Source organism: Pezoporus occidentalis, unplaced genomic scaffold, assembly GCF_034315485.1.
Source record: "Pezoporus occidentalis ecotype Australia unplaced genomic scaffold, CSIRO_AGI_Poc_V1 ctg68, whole genome shotgun sequence".
NCBI classification, from domain to species: domain Eukaryota; kingdom Metazoa; phylum Chordata; class Aves; order Psittaciformes; family Psittacidae; genus Pezoporus; species Pezoporus occidentalis.
In genome coordinates, this window is record NW_026916030.1 from 440,531 (window position 1) to 462,023 (window position 21,493).

The following is a 21,493-nucleotide window of genomic DNA, read 5'->3' on the forward strand; positions in this document are numbered from 1 at the left end:
CCGCTCCTGCTCCACACAGCTCCTGACAGTCCTGCTGGGGGGAATAACGGGTTCCTATGGAGTGATAACGCTACCTGATGCCTTGTCTTCATCACACAGGATCTTCACACCATGGCACTGTTATTAGAAAGTAGTCTCCCAGAAAACTCCAAATCATAGGAAAAAACCACTCGGAAAGGGGATTTGAGCAGTTCCTCCTTCCACGTGTGCACAAGAGCAGTGCTCACTGAAAAAGGACTTGGATTCGCCTCCCCAGGATCAGAACAGGCAAAACCTGGTGGCTACAGGGGAGAGATTAAGTCCTTCCCCCTGCTCCGGCTCAGGAGGTTTAACCCATGAACACGGCCTCCTCCTCGGCCAGCTCCTCCCTGCCCCATGGAATTACAAGGCTGCTTTACACCTCCTGAAGTTTTCCTCTCACTCCGTTTATTTACATCCAGTTGAAACAGACATTTAACACTGCTTAGCATCATTCTCCTCCATGCATTAAAAGATAATACTATTGACTGAGTCAGCCTTCGCTGGTGGAGCCCAACGCTGAATGTGGGTTGTGTTTAGTTTTACTTTTGCATCACTGTACAAGGAGGCAGGCTCAGGATACCACCACCCGCTCCTCAGGAATCCTCCTGCTTTATAAATTTTCAAACTTGGGTATTTTAAATTCGCTTTCAAGTCTATGAGGCATCAGAGAGCGCTTCAATCATGGGTTTGTGCATCTCCCACACTCCTGAAAGCAACGGCTTCCACGCCTGCTCCTCTGACTGCCCGCAAGGAAAAATCAGATTCTCACATCACAGGATGCCAGGAGCTGGCTCTTCCAGAAAAACACCAGAGAAGCGTCACAGAAACACTTCCCTGCACTGCTGCTCCCTGCTGCAGGCTCCAAGCTGCAGGCGAGGCACCTGCCTGGGGCACAGCGGGATCCCAATCCCGGGAATGACAAGCAATGGCAGGGAACCAGTGCGTGCGGATGCACCCCAGCACAGAGCTGCAGCCCCTGACGAACACAGCAAGAGCTGGGTTACAACACAAACACCTTCATGAACAACCCAGATGTGCTGTAGGCACCTGGCTGAGATGGCACTGACTGAAGCGTCACAGCCAGTGTGGGTACCACATCGCCATTGGGCTCACAGGGACCCCTCGCTGGAGGCTCTTGCCCTCCCTACTTCAGCCTGAGACGAAAGGCCAAATCATGGCCTGCACAGAAGTGGCAGCCTGAAAAACCATGGCCAAGCCACCCCATAAGAGCCCACCATGGGGAGCCAGCTTGGCTCTGGGTCCTGCACTTCGAGCATCCCCCATCCAGGAAAGCAGAGCTATTTCCAGCACATAGTAAATAATGAGCCCCACAGCAAGCCCAGCTCCACCCAGGCAGTAGGACTCATCTGGCAGGGTGAACCATGCCAGAGAAACATTCAAAGAGAACCCAAAGCGGGCAGGGGGACTCTTGGCTTTGGGTGAAGCCTGAAACAATAAAACAAAGGATGCTCAAGTCTTAAATGTCCATCAGAGTCCCATATCCCGGCACCATCCTTCCCCGCTGCAAAGGAACAGATTTTGCCCACGCTGCCAGAATCACCAGGAACTATGAAAATGCAATGCGGCTCCATCCTGCATCAGTTAACTCATTTATTCTTCCATAGAGCCGGTCTCCACCCCAGCAGCTGTATGCTAATTCCTCAGCGCTGCTTTATTATCGCTCGGAACAGATGTTTGAGCCGCTCCAAAACCCAGAGGTTACAAACCCCATTAACCTGGTGCGGGAGGCGCTCAGCACCGTGGGAGCACCGGCTCTGCCCTCCTGCAGCCGGAGAAGCTGCTCCTCCAGCGCGGCACCACCAGCAACTGGGGACGGGACCTGGGGAACCGACACACTGGTAATAGACAAAAGTACCCCCAACCACCACAGGACAAAGCTGGAGAGTCCAAGGGTGGGATGCGATTTACAGGCTTGCTCCAAAAGCGCAGGGAAATCAGCTCCTTTCAAAACCTCAGGCACAAACGCGGATGCTATAACCTCTTCTCCCTGGTTTTGAGGGGGTTCTGTCTCTGCTGGGGTGCGTGTGCAAACACACACAAGACAAACCCGACTGCGAGAGGTTTAGCATTCCCTGTGGAGTGGGTTTCTCCAGTGCAGCCCAGTGTGGCTCCTGGAGTAATTAACGCCAGAATCTATTTATGAGCTTTGCATAAATTGTTCTTTTCTCAAGGAAAGCTGTTCAACACGTTGGCAAATATAATTAAGAGGGAAGGGGGGCCTGACAAAAATCTGGAATTAAATCTCTAATTAGAAAGAGCTTTTTGTGACAACCTGGCTAAAACCCCCCTCTCGAGCAGATATTGTACCTTCATTAAAGCTTTTTCATTATCTCTCCTGAGATAACTGAGCCATCAATACAGTGGAAGTTTACCTCTAACCTTCATCGCTCCTAAGAAAAACAAGTGTGGAGGCATCCCTCCACATGGGTAAAGCCTGGGGACGTGCAACCCTGACGCACCAAAGGCTGTAACACCTTTGGGCAAGGGATGAGCAAAACCTCTGCGTGGCCGTGGGTGCTGCATCGGGTCTGCATCGCTGCTCCTCACCTCCCAGACACGGGTCACGGTGCAAGGAACAGGTTTTGCTGTCAATAGCTCAGGGTATTTGATCAAGTTTGCCATATCTCAGACCCAGTCCTTGCTCCACCAGCACAAACATCCCACCCCTGCCACTGGAGAAAGCAAAAGTGAACTGATGCATGAGAACAGGTTAAAGCTAGAGAATAAACTGCCATGTTGGAGAACTTCCAGCACTTGGAGACCAAACCCAGCACCCAGCCCGCACCACTGTGACATGAATGTGCAGAGGGCAGGATCCCATCCAGCCGGACCCCAGATCTATTTATTCCTAAGGTATTTTAGAAGGCCCATAAGAAAATCTGGTTTCACATAAAACTCCCTGCACTCAAGTAACGCGTTCTCCTGCATCTCAGCTGGTTCCGCAAGCAGAACATGACCCCCGCTGCGAGGTGCTGGGTGACATGGGACAGGGATGCGGGGGGCAGGAGGCGCAGGGACACCTCCCTGGGAACATCAGCAAACCCCAGAGCAACACCCGCACTGCTCCTCCCGCAGCTTCGCACAGGAAAGCCCACCCATGCAAGGGAGCCCAGCGCCAACAGGCTGCGTCCTCTCCTCCGGGGCTCACCCTGGAAGATCCCGCACGTGAGAAAGTGCTTCCCAGGAACACAAAGGCTCTCGATGCACTCACACGTCTGCCCCGGCGCTGCACACGTTTCCTGTCCTGGGGACAGGCCATTCAGCCTGGGATTTCCAGTCTTTAACTCCCTCCAGCTCTTCAAAACACACCACTTTACTTACACATACCTCCCATTGCACACATGCATCTGTACCTCCCACTCCTGCTGTTCTGCCACAGACATGAGCCCAACCTCTCAGTGGCAGGGCTCTGCTTTAAGGAAAAGCTGTATCCCCGCAGGAACCTCGATGCTCCCGGCTCAGCTGTGAGCATTCCAAATGCCTGGAAAACCCAAAGGAGCCAAACAGCCTCTCCTAGAAAGCAGAATCAGTTTACACAGACATCTCCCTCTGAGCAGCCCAAGGACGCATCCTCAGCAAGGACACGCTGATGGGTCTCGTGCCAGGTGCTGCCACAGGGCTTTCCCCTGGGAATGGTGGAGCTCATCCCAGCCACAGCTCTCGTGCTGCACCGGCTCCATTGCAGAGCACAGGACGCAGCGCTCCCGGGATGCTCCCGGCTCAGGCGGACGCGGGTTTTCCACGCAGCCCAGCACTTCTGTCATGCCCCCGAGTTCAGCGGCTCTCACAGACAGCTCTGTGTTCGCAGCAGTAAACACAAATCACTCCTCCCACTCCTCCCCTTCTTGATCCACAACCCTCCTCTGTTCCCTGCTCAGCCCCTTTCCAATACCAGATGTTCCATTTAGCTCTAAAGCACTATAAAACACAACAAAAGATATGAACGCCACAAAAGAGCCAATTTACTCCTCCCCTCCATCAGTTTTAAAGCGTATGCTTGAAGAGAAAGAGCAAGTTTCCTTTATGGGCACCTTCCGACCTCCCCATCTGTCAAACCCAACCCCTGTGGGCAGAGCTGTGGCTCCAGTGCAGGCAGGAGCCAGCAGCTGCCCCAGATGGAGCTGGGCAGGGCCCAGAGCTCATTGCAAGCAGGGGATGCACGCCCCAGAGGGCAAATCCCTCCCACGTTCAACCCTGCTCTCATCACATCCAAGGGCAACATCTCCCTGCACCAAACCAGGCTCACCCCATCGGCACAGCCTGGGACAGAGCATGGAGCCGAGGCTGCTCCTGACCAGGGTGCACAGGGCACCCACAAGATGGGAATGTTCCCCAGGTCCAGCAAGCCTGGCAAATCCAAGCCTGAGAAGCCAAGCAGCATCATGGCAAATGAAAGCGGATTTAGATCTGGGTCTCTACCACGGGCAACGCTGCGGAGTCTGCGACAGGGAGTTCACTGGATCACACCAGCGAGGAGCCAAATGAGCAGAGCAAGTCAGGATATGACTCAGGCTGGTGTCTTTCCAAGGAGGCAAAGGAGGACCTTCCGGCTCCATCCCTGCTGTCCAGACGGGGCAGGCCCTCGGGTTACGAAACAAGAACAGACTTCACATCGCCTCCAGCTCCCCCAGCACCGGCGAGGGCAGGGCGGAAGCGAGACAATGGGCAGCAGCATCCTCCGCTGCAGCCCCCCACACCCCGGGTTACAACAGCGGGGTGACAACAACCGCCTCGGGACTTCAGAAGGAAAGGGCTCCTAAAAGGGGAGTTGCTCCAAAGCACGTTCTGCAGGAGCTGCCAGGCAGGCTGAGTTTGATGGCCAACAAACTGCTGCTCTTCAGTGACTTCTGCTGAGGAAAAGGGGGTTTTACAGAACAGGAGGGCTTTGAGCCTCCACACAGCTCAGCAGCCTGACCCATCTGCACACAATCTCCTTCTACAGTGGAGTCCTTCTGGCTGTTACTAGAGCGAGAACGCCCTCTGACACCAGGAGAGGACTCAGATGATCCAATTACCTGTGATAGATGTGTCCCTGTGGAAACCTTTCAGGGCAGGGCATCTTAGCTGAGCCTTAGCATTAACACGGACTGGACTCAACAAGGCTGAGCTGCTCCAGAGCAGGATCCAGGTCAAATCCCCCCCAGGAGCAGCAGCACGACAGAACACCCGTGTCCTGGGAGCAGGCTCAGCAGGCACAAGGGCACTGATAAACTCGAGGTGTAGGAGACCCGGGGAGAGGAGCTCAAGCAGCACAGCTCTGCCATGCACAGCCCCCTGCGCCAGACAGGAGACCCCAGCCCTGCCTCACCACCAGCACGAGCATGGGGGGCGAGGGGTGGCTCATTGAGTTGTACCATGGATGGAGCCCAGCCCTGAGCTGCCACCAAAACAAACAGAAGGGGTGGGGAAAGACTCCGGTTTATCAGAAACAGAGCTTTTTCCAGGGTCCTTCGTGAAGGGGAGATACACCACTGGGAGAAGTGGCATCACTGACACTGAGCCTGAGGCTGCCAAATGCAGACTGTAATTAACAGCTGCCCTGAAGAAGGTTCTTCCCCTCCAAAAGGGGCACCGGAGGGCACAGCTTCGAACAAGCAGGACACATGATGGGGGTGGCCCTGGACCCCAGGAGGCTGCTGAGCGGTGACACGAGTCACCCCAGGATGGGCCACCCCGGGACGTGGCGAGAGCAGAGCCCTGGGGCTGATACCCCTGGATCAGAGCCCCGGGTCTAACACCGACAGCAGAGCTGGGGGTGACTCAGGGCAGGGACAGGGCCAGTGCTCATGGAAGCAGCACTGTGAGCCCCCAGATCGGGGACTGCATGAACACCAGAGCAGGTCACCCTGAGGGGGCACCAGCAAGTCTTTGGGTGGGATGGGAGACTCAAAAGCTATGCTGGCTGCTGGGAGAGCAGCCACAGGGACCCTTTTAGGATCTCAGAGAGTCCAAGGGATCCAGCTGATGTCAAGGGCAGTGTGAGGGAGGGGAGAAAGGGAAAGAACAAAAAGCTGCTGTGGAAGGGGATCCATGCTTTGAAAATCAGAGAATCTTCACATCCAGAGGTGCTGCCAAGCTCACTGAACCCCACCTGAACCAATGGGACCCTGGGGCTCCCAGCCCAGCCTCTGCTGCTGGGACACGTGCGAGTAGGGGCCACTAAACACGGACTTAGGGGGAGTCAAGGGGAGAAGGCACAAAGCTGCAGGAGGAGGTTTGTCTCTTTAAGAGGGGGCAAGGAAGCCCATCAAAACATTACCCTCAGGTCAGTTCGGAGCAACTTTCTTGGGCCAAACCCAGGTCCCTTCTGGCTCCACGTGAGCTGGAGAGCAAAAAGCCCATGGGTGATGGGCAGCGGTGAGGTGGGGATACTCAACACCCCCCCCCATGTAACCACAGCCCCAGCTCACATCCTGCCTCAATTCCTGCAGCCCCAATTCCTCACCCAACACAGGGATGGCCAGCAGGAAGGAGGGACAAGCTGAGCATTGCTTACAGCTCATCAGCATGCTGCTGAGATAGAAGGCAGCTTCCAAGACTGGTCCCAACTTGAAAAGCTACCAAATTGCCTGGTTTTTTTGGCTTTGTGCTTTAAAGGCACCTATTCATCCGAGTGTTCCTGCTAGGTTTTTAATGCAGGTATTTAGTGCCCATCAATCATTCCAGGGGGAAAGAAAAGTTTTCACTGCTTTTCATGTTTGTTGGCAGAGCCAGCAGGATCCATCTGACACCTTCCGCCTTCTCCTGCCCAACAGAACTCATAGGAGCTGCAGGTTCAGTTAGAACTTGCAGCTTGGCCAAACAGCTAAAAGAGGGTACTGCCTCCAGCTCACACCAGGTTTTAGGGTGCTCTTTGACATGCAGGAGGCAGGAAGGGGGCTGGGAAGAAAGCCTGCAACCAGCTCCTATTTGCAAGGGCCTCACAAGACAGAGCACCTTTTTTCCCTTTGTAAAGCTCAGCACATCCAAACGGGAAGTCACTGAGACACAGTAAACAGGGATATGTAATGAGGCCATTTTTTATAGCCTGTTTTGGAACAGAACCCAATTTCAAGAGGCAGAGAGTAAATAAAAAGCCAGAGAACCTGAGCAGGGTAAATGAGAGAGTAGCTACACAGACCCTGCTCAAACAACCCACTACCAAGAGAAGACAATCATATTTAGCTGCTATCATGACATATGGAAGTAATTACAAGCATTGTAGCTATAAAGCCTTTAAGTGGCATGTCAAAAATCCCAAAGCCTTGTGAACAATTACGGATACCAAATAGGCCAACGTGCCTTCATCTCCCCCACAGCTGAGGTAAGCAGTTGCCACAAGCCACCCTGTTGTGACAGCAAATGAATCCTGGAATTTCAGACTGGTTTGGGTTGGACGAGACCTTAAACCTCACCCAGTTATAGCCCCTGCCACACGCAAGGACACCTTCCACTACAGCAGGCTGCTCCAAGCCCCATCCAACCTGGCCTTGAGCACTGCCAGGGATGGGGCATGGTGATGAGCACCTTCATCACTGATAAACAGGACTTTGGTATCAAATTATTGCCATCCTCCAGACCCTTCTCCAGGCTCCCCGCACAGCTCAGCCTGGCGCAGGTGGGACACCCATCAATCCCAGGCAGTCAGTTGTCTGCGTGGCTCCTTAATAAGAGCAGAACAGAGCAGTGGGCAGCCAAGTCATCACACCAATTACATCTGCTGTGTCTCAGCAGTCTCGAGAGCCCCAGTAGAACCTCCAGGCGCTGCAGACCGAGATGGATTATCTCTAGGGAGATGTCAATATGCTTCAAAATAAGAATCCTTAATGAGCTGCCCATTACTGCTAACTCAGAGTCTGCACACACAGATACACACATTACATACACGGCTGCTTCATTTCAAGTATCCAGAAGATTCTGAAGCAGGAAAAAAATGAAGATATTTAGCAGTGCCCAGGCTAACTTTAAAAGAAGGGTGAATGCGACGTGTTATCAACAGCAGTCTTCATATTAAATCCTGTGATCAAGCCCTAGAAAGGTGCAGCTGCTTCGCTATAGAGAACAATTGCCACTTGTCCCATTACAGAATCACAGAATCCCAGCCTGGTTTGGGTTAAGGGACCTTAAAGCTCATCCAACCCCAACCCCTGCCACGGGCAGGGACCCCTTCCACTGGAGCAGCTTGCTCCAAGCCCCTGTGTCCAACCTGGCCTTGAACACTGCCAGGGATGGGGCAGCCACAGCTTCTCTGGGCACCCTGTGCCAGCGCCTCAGCACCCTCACAGGGAAGAGCTTCTATGTAAGGAGGAATGTCAGTGTCGTGGCAGCCAGGACAGGGGCAATGGGAGGATGGGGCATAGAGGCTCCCATCTTCAGAGGTGATTCCTCTTCAGAGGTGAGCCCCACCTGCAAAGGTGTCCAGCACCCACAAGGTGTCTGCTCAAGCAGGAAGCCCCCATCTCAGGGTTGCACTTCCCTGCACGCATCAGATTCACAAATGATCAATTTTATCCAAGGCAAATGCAAAAGAAGCTGAAAAGTAACAACAATCCCCAGAGCAAAACTCACACACCAAGCATCAACCTCACCCACACCCGCAGGGCTCTACTGCACTTACTTTTTATGCCTCACCATGCTGAAACACCAGTGAGGAGTCACTTGATTTGTATCTGACCAGAGAGTTAACAAAATTACAACTGTAACCTCATTATCGATGAAAATCCAAAGCTGGGAGAGCTCCATCTTATAACTGGAGCTTGGGATGCCAGAGCGGCTGCCCCACAGCGCTGGGGGTTAGGGCTAGACACTGGGGAGCAGGGAGGGAAGCGGGATTCTGGAGGCGGCTCCGCACAGAGCTGAGGAGAAATCCTGCACAGGGGATGCAGCTTGAACTGCACCCCCAGCTCTGACCACAGAACAGACACAAGGATCAATCAGTACTGAGGGCAAACGCACTCATCCACCCCTCCAGAGACAGCCCCTCCGGCCAAAGCAATCAGCAGAAATGGAGTTCTTCTCCAGGCCCATTGCAGGGCACGTGAGGCCAGAAGAGAAGCGAGCTTTAGGACCTTCTTCCCGGTTATTTTGCTAGTGTCTGTGGAGGTTCGGCACCTTTGGGTCACCCCATCCTCACCCTGCCAGGCTCCACCGAGCACCAGACTCGGTGCTTTGGAACTGAGCAGGAAAGCAAAGCAAACTGGAAACTGCAACCCACGGAGGTGATTTTACTCCTTCACTTGTTCGTTTAAGCACAAATAAACCACTGCTGTGTGGCCAGCCCGGCCCTTCCACCAGCCTGGGCTCCCTGCGGAACGGGCACGGGAAGACTTTAGGAGGACGGGGCAAGGGTTCAGCTCTCCACAGCACAGAGCACACATCCTGCAGCCTCACCCATGGCAGGAGCAGGACCCAGCGCTCCAGCTCCCCACGCAGCTCCCTTCCGCTCACCTTCCCCGGCTGCAAGAACAAAGCAGCACGGAAGGGGATTAAAACCACACAAACACACACACCTCAGTGTCTGGATCTTACAGCATTTCTTTGCAGAGATGTGATTTCACCGCTGGCCTTTGAAACGATGCTCACCTCAGGCAAAAATCTGTTTCTCATTACACACCTGCACAACCCCATTTAATTCACTGAGAAAGGTGGATGACAGAATATTGCTGGGTGTTGCAAGGCGAGCACAAGTGTCTTGCCCCCTGGCATTCTGACTGATTACTAAAACCCCGGTAATCTCTGCAGCAAGGCAGAGCTGGGAGCAGCCCAACCAGACACACTGTGCCTTCATCACCAAACACCACCTCAGAAGTTTCCAGGCACATTCTGTCTCGTGCATCCCTTCTGAACACATCACAGCTGCGTGACAAAGATGGGTTCCTACACTTTTCTGCTGGAATTTGGCTGGAGAGACCAAACCGTTCACAGGCCCTTCCCCACAGCTCCCAGGCTGCCAGTGCAGCAAAGGCACCAAGGTGAAGAGCAGCAAGATGCCTGCTGTCTTTAGCTACCCCAGGAGAGAAGCCAGATTCCCAAATCCAGGAATAGCCAGAGAAACACCAAACACATAAGAGCAAGCAGAACGACTCAAATCTAGATTGACTTGGGTCCCATCCCAGCTGAGGACAAGCACCCATAACATACCAGACAATGGCTCTGCACGTCCCCAGGGCTCAGCTTCCTTCAGATTGTGCTGGTCTGTTCTGACCTCTGACCACCAGGTCCTGACCATCGACCCCTGAACACTCCTAAAGCTGGGAGCACCCAGGTGGGGTGAGTAGAAAGTGATTTCATTAAGGGCAGCTGGGCTGCAAACAGCTCCAACAAGCATCACCTGCCTAGGCAAGGGTAGCAGGAGCCTCTGCTCCAAGCCACCCCTGGGATCTTCCCTAGATCACAGGCACCATGTTTCAACCCCTTCTGCATTCCCCACAGGGAAATACCGAACCAAAATTAGGTTTGTAGGATCACAGTATTTCCTTACAACTAAAAAAAGCAGCGCAGTGCCATTCCCAGCACGTTCTAGGAACGCCCCAGTCCCGCACACCTCCAGCTCCAGCACAACAGTTTATATTTGGAAGCATCACTCTGTACGGAAGACAGCTTGATCAGTTGATAGCCTGGAAAGCCAAGAGGAAATCTCAGGGCATTGTTCCACCCGGGGAAGAGCCTCTGGGGCTGTGTTGTTATTTACTCTGCACCAGCAGCTTTCACGGGCTGGGTTCACCATGGGGCTGAGGCTTCGCACCCTGGCGCCATGCGGGATCGGGGTCTTTGGCTCACGAGCAGCCTCATCCCCACGTTCAGAATCCCAAAGCACAGCCCCACGTCCCAGTCCCCAGGACTGCGTGTCCTGGCCTGCAGCAGCTCCCAGCACCCAGGGTCACGTCTGGCTGCACGAGGAGGCCCAACCTGCACAGCACCATCACCCTGGAACACAACTCCAGGAGGAGGGAGAGGCGCTTGCCGGGGAGGCAGGGGCTGCCACAGCGCAGCTCCAGAGCTCGTGTTCACCTTATGCATTATTCATCTCCCAATGCTTTAATAAAGTTAAAGGGAGTCTCGCCTGCCCTTGCTACCAGGAAATTTCCCTTCGCTTTTACCAATAACGCCTGTGGCTGCTCAAAACCAAAAGCCAGCAGCTGACATCCACTCATCACATCAGGGGCCGCGGGCAGGGGGCCACAGCACCCCACTGCAGTTGTTTCTGATTTTCACTTCCCGATTCCCATGCAAATGCCGCGCCGCTCGTCTTGCAAAACCAAGAGCCGAGCCCCTAAACCCCGACCGCCCCGACATGGGCTTCATTTCTGTTTTCTGCCGTTTGCTCAGGCCTGCTCCCACCGAAACACCAGGACCTGGGAACACCTCCAGGGAGGGAGCCCCGAAGCTTCCAAGGTCTGGAAGCCGTGTGCGGTGCAGGGAGCGGGGCCCGAGCCGCTGACCCGGGGCCGGGCTCACCGGTTACCCCACGGCACATGTGGCACGGGAGCTCCGGCCCGCGGGGACAGGACGGGACCAAGACCGGCACCGCGTGGCCGGGCTGGGGACAGGGCTGCAGAGCACCCCCGTTAGCGGGGTTTTGGGGGGGGGTTCTTGGCTTTATTTTCTTTCTCGGTCGTGGTGTAGATTTTTTATTTGCTTATTTTGCTTTTAATCTTCCCGGCCAAAGTCCTGTCCTCGAGGCAACACCGCGCGCTCCTCCAGCACCCCAAAGCACAACTGCTGCTTCGTTAACCCGCCCCGGAGCCATCCCCATCATCTCCTCCTCTTCGCCCTATTATTTGCTTTTGTTCCGCGATGACTGCGCACAGAACGGGGATGTTTCCCTCTGTCCCGGGGGGTGTGGGGGGGTCCCCCGCCCCGGTTCCCACCGCGCTGCGCTCCCCGCTCCCGGCACGACCAGGGGCAACCCTGGGGTGCAACGGGGGCCCGGAGCAGCCGGCGTCCCGCGCACCCCCAGAACCCGCTCCCATTCCCCGTCTCACCAAGTTCTGCACGCTCTGGCCCCGCACCCTCCTACCTGGGACATCTGGGGCCTGAAGTTGATGTCCTTGAGGTCGATGGAGCCGGGGGAGAGGTTGTGCAGCAGCTGGCAGAGCAGGACCCCGTCCCGCAGCGCCTGCGCCAGGTCGAAGACCACGGCCGATGGCCAGACCACCCGGTGGTTGGGGGGCAAAACTTTGCAGTCGATCAGCCAGCGGCCGCACTGCCGCCACTCCTCCATGGCCGCCGCCGTGCTCGCGCTCCGGCCTTCCTCCTCCTCCTCCTCCTCCTCCTGCGGCCGCCGCTCAGGGGCAGCGGGCGGCTGCTCTGCTCCGCGGCACCGCGCTACCGCCCCGCTCCATCGCCGCCCGCCGCCCGAGGAAGCATCGCTCCGCGCCGGGGCTCTGCGGAGGAGGAGGAGGAGGAAGAGGAGGAGGAGGAGGAAGAGGGGCGGCGCGGAGTTTTCCGGCCGAGGGCAGCCCCTGCCCCCGCCGCGGCCCCTCCGCCCCCCGGCTCTACGCGCGCCGCATCCCCCCTGGAACAAAGCGGGGGCTCCGGACACGGCGGCGCTGCCCCACGCTCCGCGCCCCCCGGCCCCGCGGAAACCTGCCCCCGCCCCGGGCAGGCGGGAGGAGCCGCCCGGCCCCACCGCCCCTTTGTCTGCGGGAGCCCGGCCCCGGGGGGGGGGGGGCCTCCCGCCGCCTTCGCTCTTCTCCCAGTGGGAATTTCCCCCTCGTTCCCCCTTTCCGTGTCCCCTCGCTCCCTCCCGCCGCCGCCTCCCGCTCACGGAAGCCGAGGTGCCGCTGCCGGGGCTCCCCCGTTCCCTCCGGGACCCCGCTGCCCGCACACACAGGACGGGCTTTGTCCGAGCGCGCGGTCCCGGTGATCCCCCCGTGTTTGGGCTGCAAACACTGCAGGGAGAGGTTTAACCCAGACACGCGGTCGGATTCCTCGAGTTTTAAGCATAAAGACAACTCCCTTGATTAATTACCGGGGTATTTACTAACAGCCTCAACTCCCGGCCATTAGCTCCTTGGCAGCAAACTCCTGAGAAATCTCAGGTTTTCACTGGTGATTTCCACCCAAATCGGTGCCGTTCAGAACAGCCCCTTTGCAAATCTGCTCTGAGTTTGCTTCCGAGATCCTCTCCCCAGAGTTTGCCGATTAATTTCCAGCCCGGCTTCCCAGATCAGCAAAACCGGAAGCCGAGGCTGGGACGAAGGGAAGCTCTTAACCTGGATGTCAAGCAAACGCTACTCTAATCTCTTCCAAATGGAGCCAAGTGGAGATGAAGAAGAAAGAGTGACTGCCGGCACGAGCCTTCAGTTCCAGCAGAGGAAGGAGGATCCCTCCAAAGAACAAGAAACAATTGTTCAACATTCCCAGCACAGCTCGGCAGGCTGGTTAGTTTGAATAAGACCCTTTTAGCCTGATGTGCTCAACCTGCCTCGGTCGGGTGCATGTGATGCCGAGGGGTGGGATGATCCAAGGAGGAGCAGATCCATACACCCCAGTCTCACAACCAGAACCCCACTGCCCCGGGTGCACTCTGGGGTGACTTCAGGCCCCGGTTCCTGGTATCCCATGGATGTGATTTGATTTCTCAGAATAAGTTTCGCAGTCTTTGAGCTCTTCACAAATCTCAGGTCCCCACTGGGTGTGCAGCAGCACCCACGGGCAGGAATCACGGGGCTGCCGGGGGGAACTGGCTGACCCTCCACTGATCTGCCCTGAGGGGTCAGGTCCATAGGCAGGGACAAGGCGAGGTGGGTGAATGCGTGTCAGAGCTGCAGGCGGCAGCGGGGCCCTCCCGCTGCCCCATGAGCAGCCCTTGGCCCCTGGACGGAGCAGTGCGCGCAGCTGCGACGGCGGCCGCTGGAGGAGGTGTTGGAGAAGTCGGGATCTCACCTCCCCTGCAGCAACCACAGCGCTGGTGCAGAAGGGGGGTGGCGGGGAAAGGGGTGAACAACCGAAAAGCAGCAGCACGACAAGAGAGGAGCCTGTGCCCGGCACACGCGGCGGTCCCCTGCGAGCCACAGATCACACAAACGTCCTAGAGCTGGCGCTCCCCTCTGCTGCCCCTTGGCACTGCTGGGAATGACACGCAGGGAATGACGGACAGGCAGGGAAAGGCAGGGAATGACGAACAGCCCGGGCTGAGGCTGCTGCCCCACAGGCAGAGGCGGCAGTACCCTCTGCTGGAGACCCGGTGTAGAGCTTCTCCTTCGCAGTCCAGTGTGGAATAGGGAAAACTAGGAAGGAAAGAAGGGGAGGAAGGGAAAGAAGGAAAACTTCCATGCACGAACATGTGCAAGGTGATTGTACCTCACAAACCAACCACAGCACATGGGCAGCTCTCACAGTAAAGGTATTTTCTGTTGTGTTGCCATCACTCCAGGGAGCAGCCGTGTGAAAACACCCCTCATATACAAGGGCCAGAGCTCAGAACCCCCGTGTCCCGGTGCCAGGGTCTGTGTGTTGCCATTGCCACCTCCTGGGTTAGACCAAGCCCCAGCCCCTGCTCAGGGCCCAGAGCAGATCCTGCCCCAGCCCCTATCGCCAGCAGCAGCTTCGTGCATCCCCATCACCCTCGGGCCCTGATCTCCTTTCACAGGCTATTTTAGAGACCCGTACAGGCCGCAGCTCGTCGCAGCAGCGGCTCAGCAGTGAGGGACACACTGCGGGGTGCTTTCACCGTCAGCCGCGCACAGGCACCCTGTATGAGCAATGGTTCCCCCTCTGGTCCATCCACTGCTGTGAGCCCACACCCTGGAGCAGTCACTGCGAGGATCCTCCCCTAAGAGCCCCGTGCTCCTGCCAGGAGAGCTCACGACTTCTCCCCTGGCTCAGGCTCAGGGAGAGCAGGGAAATCACCCTGGCACAGCGCAGTGCATGAGGCATGAACTGGACTCTGTGCTGGTACCGATCAGCATCTGCTGCCCCTCTTTGTTTAACCTGGATAAAAGCAGTGCCTGAGAGTGCAGCTCCACTGGAAACAGGCTCCCACGGGGTTGGTATGGCCCCGTGTGCTCAATACAAACACCAACACCATCATTCTGCTGCTGGGACACCTCCCTCAGCACCTTCCTCCAACAGCCTCCACCTCAGCATCTTCCTTATCAAAACCAAACCCACCCAAAGCATTTCACAGCCCTAAGGAGCAGATGAGGGGACCTTCACTCAGCCCAGCCCCATACACTGCCACATCTTATAGCAGAGCAAGGCCCAAGCAAAGCAGACAGACACAGGGTTTCCTTGGAGCAGGGAGGAGAGGAACTAACCATTGGCTGGGCAGCACTGGGGTTTCACGTCGTCGATCCACTGCTGCTGCTTCCAGGTTTATGTGGGAAGGGTCCCGCTGCAGATGTCACAGGGACTCACAACAAAGGGCTCGATGGATGCTCAGAGCTGGCCATTGGCTGTCAGAGGTTTGCCATTCCCAGCCATTCTCCTTGCCTTATCTCGGCAACATCCCCACGTGCTGGCTGCTCCTGTTGTGCCTGGAGCCCGATGGTGACAGAACCGGTCACATCCCCGCCAGAGCCAGGAAACAAAGTCGGGATCCACCAAACGATTTTGGTTTTCGTTCTGCAGCTCCCACAATGTGGGGCCGGTACCTGGTGCTGCTGGGATGCGATGGGGCAGCAGCGTCGCGGCTCTTCTGAGAGTCACTGCTCCACTAGCGTGTTCAGGTTTACTTTCTTCTTTCTTCCCTCTTCTTTGTGTTTGGTCCGGGTCTCCTGGGACAGGGAATCGCAGTTTGCCTTCTATCTGATGGAAGAGGATCCCTGCATTGTGGCTGTGCCCATGAAGGCCAAGTGGGACAGCACCAGCACCTCAAGCAGCTCTGACACAATGGGTGCATCAGCCCCTTCACAAGAGATTAGGTGGTGCTGTGCTAACAGGAGATAAGAAGATTGAGGGCTTAAATTTAGCACCATCTGAAAAAGAATAAGCCCCACAGCTCTCTCCAAACCTGTTTCTCACTGTGCCTGGAAAGGACAGGCTGTCCAAGGAAGTTGTGAATACTCTATACCATGGCCTTGAACAGCCTGCTCTAGTGGAAGGTGTCCCAGCCCGTGACAGGGGGTTGGAACTCGATGATCTTAAGGTCCTTTCCAGCCCAAACCATTGTATGATTCTATGGCAGTCGGGCCCAGGACATGCACCAGAGCAATGGTTCATGGGGTACCAGAGATGCTGCTCCATCCCACTCCTCTCCATGCAGGATGGTTGTCCAGGTACCAGCTCACATCAGGGTGTTCCTGCCCCCATTGCCCTGCGCAGGGGTGGTCACAGGGTCACATAAGTGAAGGGGTCCAAAGGAGCCACGCACCCTGCAGCACAAGCAGCTGCTGCTCCAGTGACCAGCCAGGAGACTGGGCAGCGATGGGCAGCGATGGGGCAGGGATGGGGCAGCGATGGGGCAGCGATGGGGCAGGGATGGGGCAGGGATGAGGATGCAGCAGGGATGGGGAGGGCAGGGATGGGGCAGGGATGGGGCAGCGATGGGGCAGGGATGGGGCAGGGATGGGGCAGGGATGGGGCAGCGATGGGGAAGGGATGGGGCAGCGATGGGGCAGCGATGGGCGGTGATGGGGCAGGGATGGGGCAGGGATGGGGCAGGGATGGGGCAGCGATGGGGCAGGGATGGGGCAGCGATATCCGGAGATCACACGTCTATTCTGCAGTCAATCGGCAGAGAAGGGGAAGCCATGTGGCAGCGATGGGCGGTGATGGGGCAGGGATGGGGCAGGGATGGGGCAGCGATGGGGCAGGGATGGGGCAGCGATGGGCGGCGATGGGCGGCGATGGGCGGTGATGGGGCAGGGATGGGGCAGGGATGGGGCAGCGATGGGGCAGGGATGGGGCAGCGATGGGGCAGCGATGGGCAGCGATGGGGCAGGGATGGGGCAGGGATGGGGCAGGGATGGGCGGCGATGGGCGGTGATGGGCAGCGCAGGCACCCGTGGTAACCGCCCCCCCCGGGGTGCTCCATCCCCGCGGCCCCGTCGCCGCCCGCCCCGCCCCTGCCAGGCTCCTCCCGCCGTGATGCGCTCGGGTCGCGCCTCCGCGGCTGCTGCGCCGGGCGGCGGCGGGGCCGGGCCGGGCCGGGCCGCGGGTTCGCGGTGAGCAGGGGCCGGGGGCGGGGGGGGAAGGGAGCCCCCGGGGGGGGTGCGCGGGGCCGGAGGGAGCGCGCGGGGGGGTGGGGTGGGGGTTGGTGCCGTGGCGGGGCAGGGACCCGCGGCCAGGCCCTGGCGCGCACCCCCCGTTGCCGGCCCGGAGCGGAGCCGTCCGGGTGGGTTCCGGAGCGGGGCGGGGGCAGCGCCGCCTCCCGCACCCCTGCAGGGCCCCGCCCCTCGGGGCCGGGCGCTGGTGACCCCTCGGCTCTGTCCTGCGGCTTCGGGGTCCGGTCTGCAGGGCAGCAAACCCGGTCCAGAGCTGCGGGGCGAGCCCAGCACCGCGCCCAGCGCCGCAGAGCCGCTGCTGAGCCCATCAAGGTGCTTCACAGACTAACAACAAGCAGCAGCTCGTGTGCGTGTGGTCCCTTCACCGCGTGAACCGCGCAGCAGCATCACCAGTGGAGCAGCTTTCTGAAGTTCTGTCCCGTTCTTTAAGCCAGGCCAGGCTGTCCCTTGTGCATCCCTGCGCTATCTCCTGAGCGGTGCCAGCACCCAGCGGCAGCTCCTGGGTCCTGGGGATGTTCCCCCTTGAACCAGAAGCAGCAGCAGTCGACCTGGACCGACGCAGCGGGCTGTATTCCGGAGCTGCCGGGTGGGAGCTGTCCCCGCCGGAGCCGTCCCCGAGCAGATGACTGACACGGTGATGAACGGGAGGGTGCCGCTGCCGGAGAAAGCCTTGTCCGAGGGCTATGCCCGGCTGCGGTACCGGGACACCTCCATGCTCATCTGGCAGCAGCAGCAGCAGAAGCTGGAGTCGGCGCCCCCCAACACGTACCTGAGCCGGAGCCGGAGCATGTGGTACTCGCAGTACGGGAACGAAGCCATCCTGGTGCGGGACAAGAACAAGCTGGATGTGCCCAGGGACACGGGGCAGTCCAAGTTCTGTGCTATTATGTGATCGCTCTGGAGAGCGGCCAGGCTGGCCTCGGGCTGCAGGGATGGGGCTGCAGCACCCGCAGGGCAGACCCGTGCAGGGCAGGCACAGGGCCCAGGCCAGGAACTGTCTGAGGTTTGTGTGTGTTGTCGCTGTTGTAGCATCAGTCTGCACGTCGTGAGGTGTGTGTAGAACCCCGGCCTCAGCCGGAGCTCACAAGCCCGTGTCTGCTGCCTGGTGTCTTGGCATGGTTCGTGTTGGACCATGTGCTGGGTGTAAGTGGCTTGGGTACGGTGAGGAGCACCTGCAGTCATCTGAGAGCCATCCCCAGCCAGCACTTCCATCGCTCGTCCATATGGATCGCCAGAGCTCTGCAGGGGCTGGCGGGAGACACGGGCACGGATCCGCTTCCATCGAGGCCAGGATTACGGGAAGGTTGATCCGCACAGCTACATGGCCATCACTTGTTCAGTGTGCGCTGCCTCCCTGTAGTTACAGCCTGGAAGCGGTCTCATACATCCAGGAACGAGGCGATTTATTGAGGGGAGGAGGGAAAAGATGTGCTGAGAGTTTCATCTGAGCCTCCAGAACCCCGTCAGGAAAAGCTGCACTGGAGTTTCATGCAAAGGGCCCTCCCTGGAACCACAACTGGGGATCAGACGGGACTTTGGGACTGCTCCCTTCCCACAGCTCCCCAAGCCCCTGCTTTGGCACCAGCCACCGAGTGGGCACCCGGAAGGGAGGGACAGGCCCAGGAGCAGCAGGGAGAAAGTGACTGTAAATCCACCCATCTGCTGCAAGGGACACACAGGAAGCCCTGCAGTGCTCCTGCCCCAGGCGCAGCCGCGGGAGCTGCACTGAGCCTTGGTGCACGCAGCAGCTCGGGAGGGTTCAATCCTGACTGGGGCTGGAGTAGGTTTGGTCGGTTTAAATTGTGTCAGCTGGAGGACTGCAGGAGGGAAGAGTACAACTGCACTGGGGGAGAGGCTGCTTCCAGGCTGCCTCCGTTGGAGCCCCATCCCCAGCTTGCTCAAGGCAAGATCGCACCAAGAAACCCAGCCCAGCACCTACATCTCATTGAGACCAGAGCGGTGCCACTTCCCGGGTGCTGATTACACCTGGGCTCAGCACTGAGGGGTAACGCTGGGCTAATCACAGCCTCCCTTTACGCCCTCCCATAGCCCTGTGTGTCAGCCCAGCAGCAGTTGAGCCCAGGCTTCACCTTCAGGCAAATCAGTATTGAATGTTGGCTTCAGTCTGGGCATTTCCTGCCTACAATTAGGCACAGGCATTGTTCTATTTACCTAAAACCTCTTCTGCATTTTGTTTGAGCACTTTATTTATTTATTTATTTATTTTTAACAAGGGGAAGAAGAATCTCTCCAATGCACACACAGGGCTGCTGAGCAGAACTTACCTGTTCTAACATGAGATGGTGGAGGTTTGGTGTCCTCGGCCCTGAGCCACAGCACGTGGATGCACTGCAAACCAGAGGCAGCTCTTTTGGGGTTCTTAGCGCTGTTCATGCATGTGTTGGTACCTGACGTGTGTGCTCATAGAGCCAGACCTCCACGTGCTCTCACCGCCCTCATGATCCCACCAGCACCAGCCCTGGCTGGGAAGGGCTTTGGTGAATTTTCCAGCCGGGGAAACCCCATTCAATGCAGCTCACGGAAGCAGCGGGATGGGGAGAGCTGCAGGGCCCTGTGCTGGGTGTTCTGTGCAGCACTGCCTGGGGTGTGCAGCCACCCGGCTCCAATCAGTGCCTGGTGCCACTGACACCCATGGACTGGACTGAGCCGCAGGGAGCTGCGGGTGAAGGGACCCGGAGCACAGGAGAGGGGGGTTCAGGAGTGCGGGAGCACCCTGGAACCTCAGGAACAGTGCAGCCCAAAGTCATTTCCTTCACTTTTCTCATAGAAAAAAGCCCACAACTCATTTTTCTGTTTAGTTTCAGTAAGAGAGTTGATTACTTTGGGTCTAATCAGGCTCTTTTTGTAAACCTGGCTGGTAAACCAAGATTCAGTTACCTGAAGAGTGTTAATTGGAATACTCAAGAAAATCCTAGGTATGCGCATAAATTCCTCCAGGACTGGGCCTGGATGGGACAGTGCAGGAAGTAGGACTTGCTCTCCCTCACGCTGTGAACGTGACTGTTTCATTTCCACATCCGTGTCCTCTTTAGTCACAGCAGGCTTGTGGAGTGGCTGCTGTGAGCAGTGCTGTTGTGTTGATGCACTTGTTTAAATGCTGTTGTAGCCTCTTTGGTAAAGAGCATTAAAGTGATTTGAACGCAGCATCATGAGTGGCCGGTTCTCTCCTGGGTGCTCAGCACTTGGGCACACTGAGGGTCACAACCCACAGATGGAAAGGCAGCAGAGCAGCAGCTCCCAGCTGGGAGCCGCCTCAGTTACAGGTGCAGCTGGGGGTCATTGCCCCCCACTCCAGTCACATGTGAAGTGCAGCCCATGCAGAGAAGCCTGCTCCAGGTTCCCAAGCCCAAGAGCCTGGTCAAGCCTCAACAGTGCGCTGGGCTTGACCCAGACAAAGACACACCTGAGCATCACACATACAATGAATGATCTCCATTGCTGTCAGTGTGAGCTGAACCTCAGATAGGTTGTGCTTGTCCTCAACCTCCTCCAGGGCTGTAGGAAGAGACACTGATGCACCCAGCACTAAGTCACTAGTAAATACCAAACATCCTCCTGTGGGGCAACTATGATTGTGAGGATGGGTTGAACAAACATGACCTGTGGGATATCACTAATACACCACCACACAACACAGCTACACCAACAGCAAAGCAAAACAGGTTTGCCAAAACCTTGAATTGTGACTTTTAAGTGCAGTGAGCAGGAACAGGATTAGAGAAAGATTAACCCTGGGTAAACTTGGCTGTTGTAACCCTTACCTTATAAATAAACCATCAGGCATGCAAAGAAACCCAACAGCAAACCCAACCTGAATCCTCCCAAGTGACCAAAACAGAACTTGGCCACCACGCAGCAATGTCAAGACTGGGCCATGCCTGTGAGCAGCACCTCTGGGTGCCCCTGTCCCAGCAGCGCCCTCCACATCCCCATCACCCTGGGCTTACTGACCAGCCCTGGCTGGAGGAGCTGGTGCTGTTGCCAGTGCCGGGACATAAACCTGGGTTAGGATTTCCATCTCCTCCTTCTCAGCTGAACTTCCATCACTCAGATGCAATTCCACATAATCTGCAGGAAGAGTAAAAGTCCTTCCTTGGCTCTCCTGGTGCATTAAAGCAGCAGAGTGCATCCCTCACCCGCACAAGGGTGGATTTAGAGCATTTGTGTGCCACTGCACCGACAGCTGGACCTGAGAATTACTCCACATGAGTTCAAGGCTCACAGCACTGGGACTCTTCCTATACTCCTGTCTGTCTGCTAGCAACGCCACTGATTGCTCC

The 21,493-nt window shown here is 57.2% G+C and overlaps 2 protein-coding genes across 3 annotated transcripts in view; one reads left to right on the forward strand and one right to left on the reverse strand.

The window, feature by feature from the left end:
- Positions 1 to 12,575, reverse strand: part of VAV2 (vav guanine nucleotide exchange factor 2) — a 103,594-nt gene extending 91,019 nt beyond the window's left edge. Inside the window, exon 1 of one of the 2 annotated variants that reach the window (XM_062641209.1) lies at positions 12,041 to 12,575. In XM_062641209.1, the coding sequence (XP_062497193.1) occupies positions 12,041 to 12,244 (204 nt within the window). In that variant the 5' untranslated portion in view covers positions 12,245 to 12,575. The remainder of the gene's footprint in view (positions 1 to 12,040) is intronic. The other variant, XM_062641208.1, reaches the window with a different exon arrangement.
- Positions 12,576 to 17,459: 4,884 nt separating this feature from the next.
- BRD3OS (BRD3 opposite strand) lies at positions 17,460 to 20,356 on the forward strand. Its single transcript, XM_062641206.1, has one exon. The coding sequence runs from the start codon at positions 17,815 to 17,817 to the stop codon at positions 18,082 to 18,084; it is 270 nt and encodes an 89-aa protein (XP_062497190.1). The 5' UTR covers positions 17,460 to 17,814; the 3' UTR covers positions 18,085 to 20,356.
- Positions 20,357 to 21,493: the final 1,137 nt, after the last annotated feature.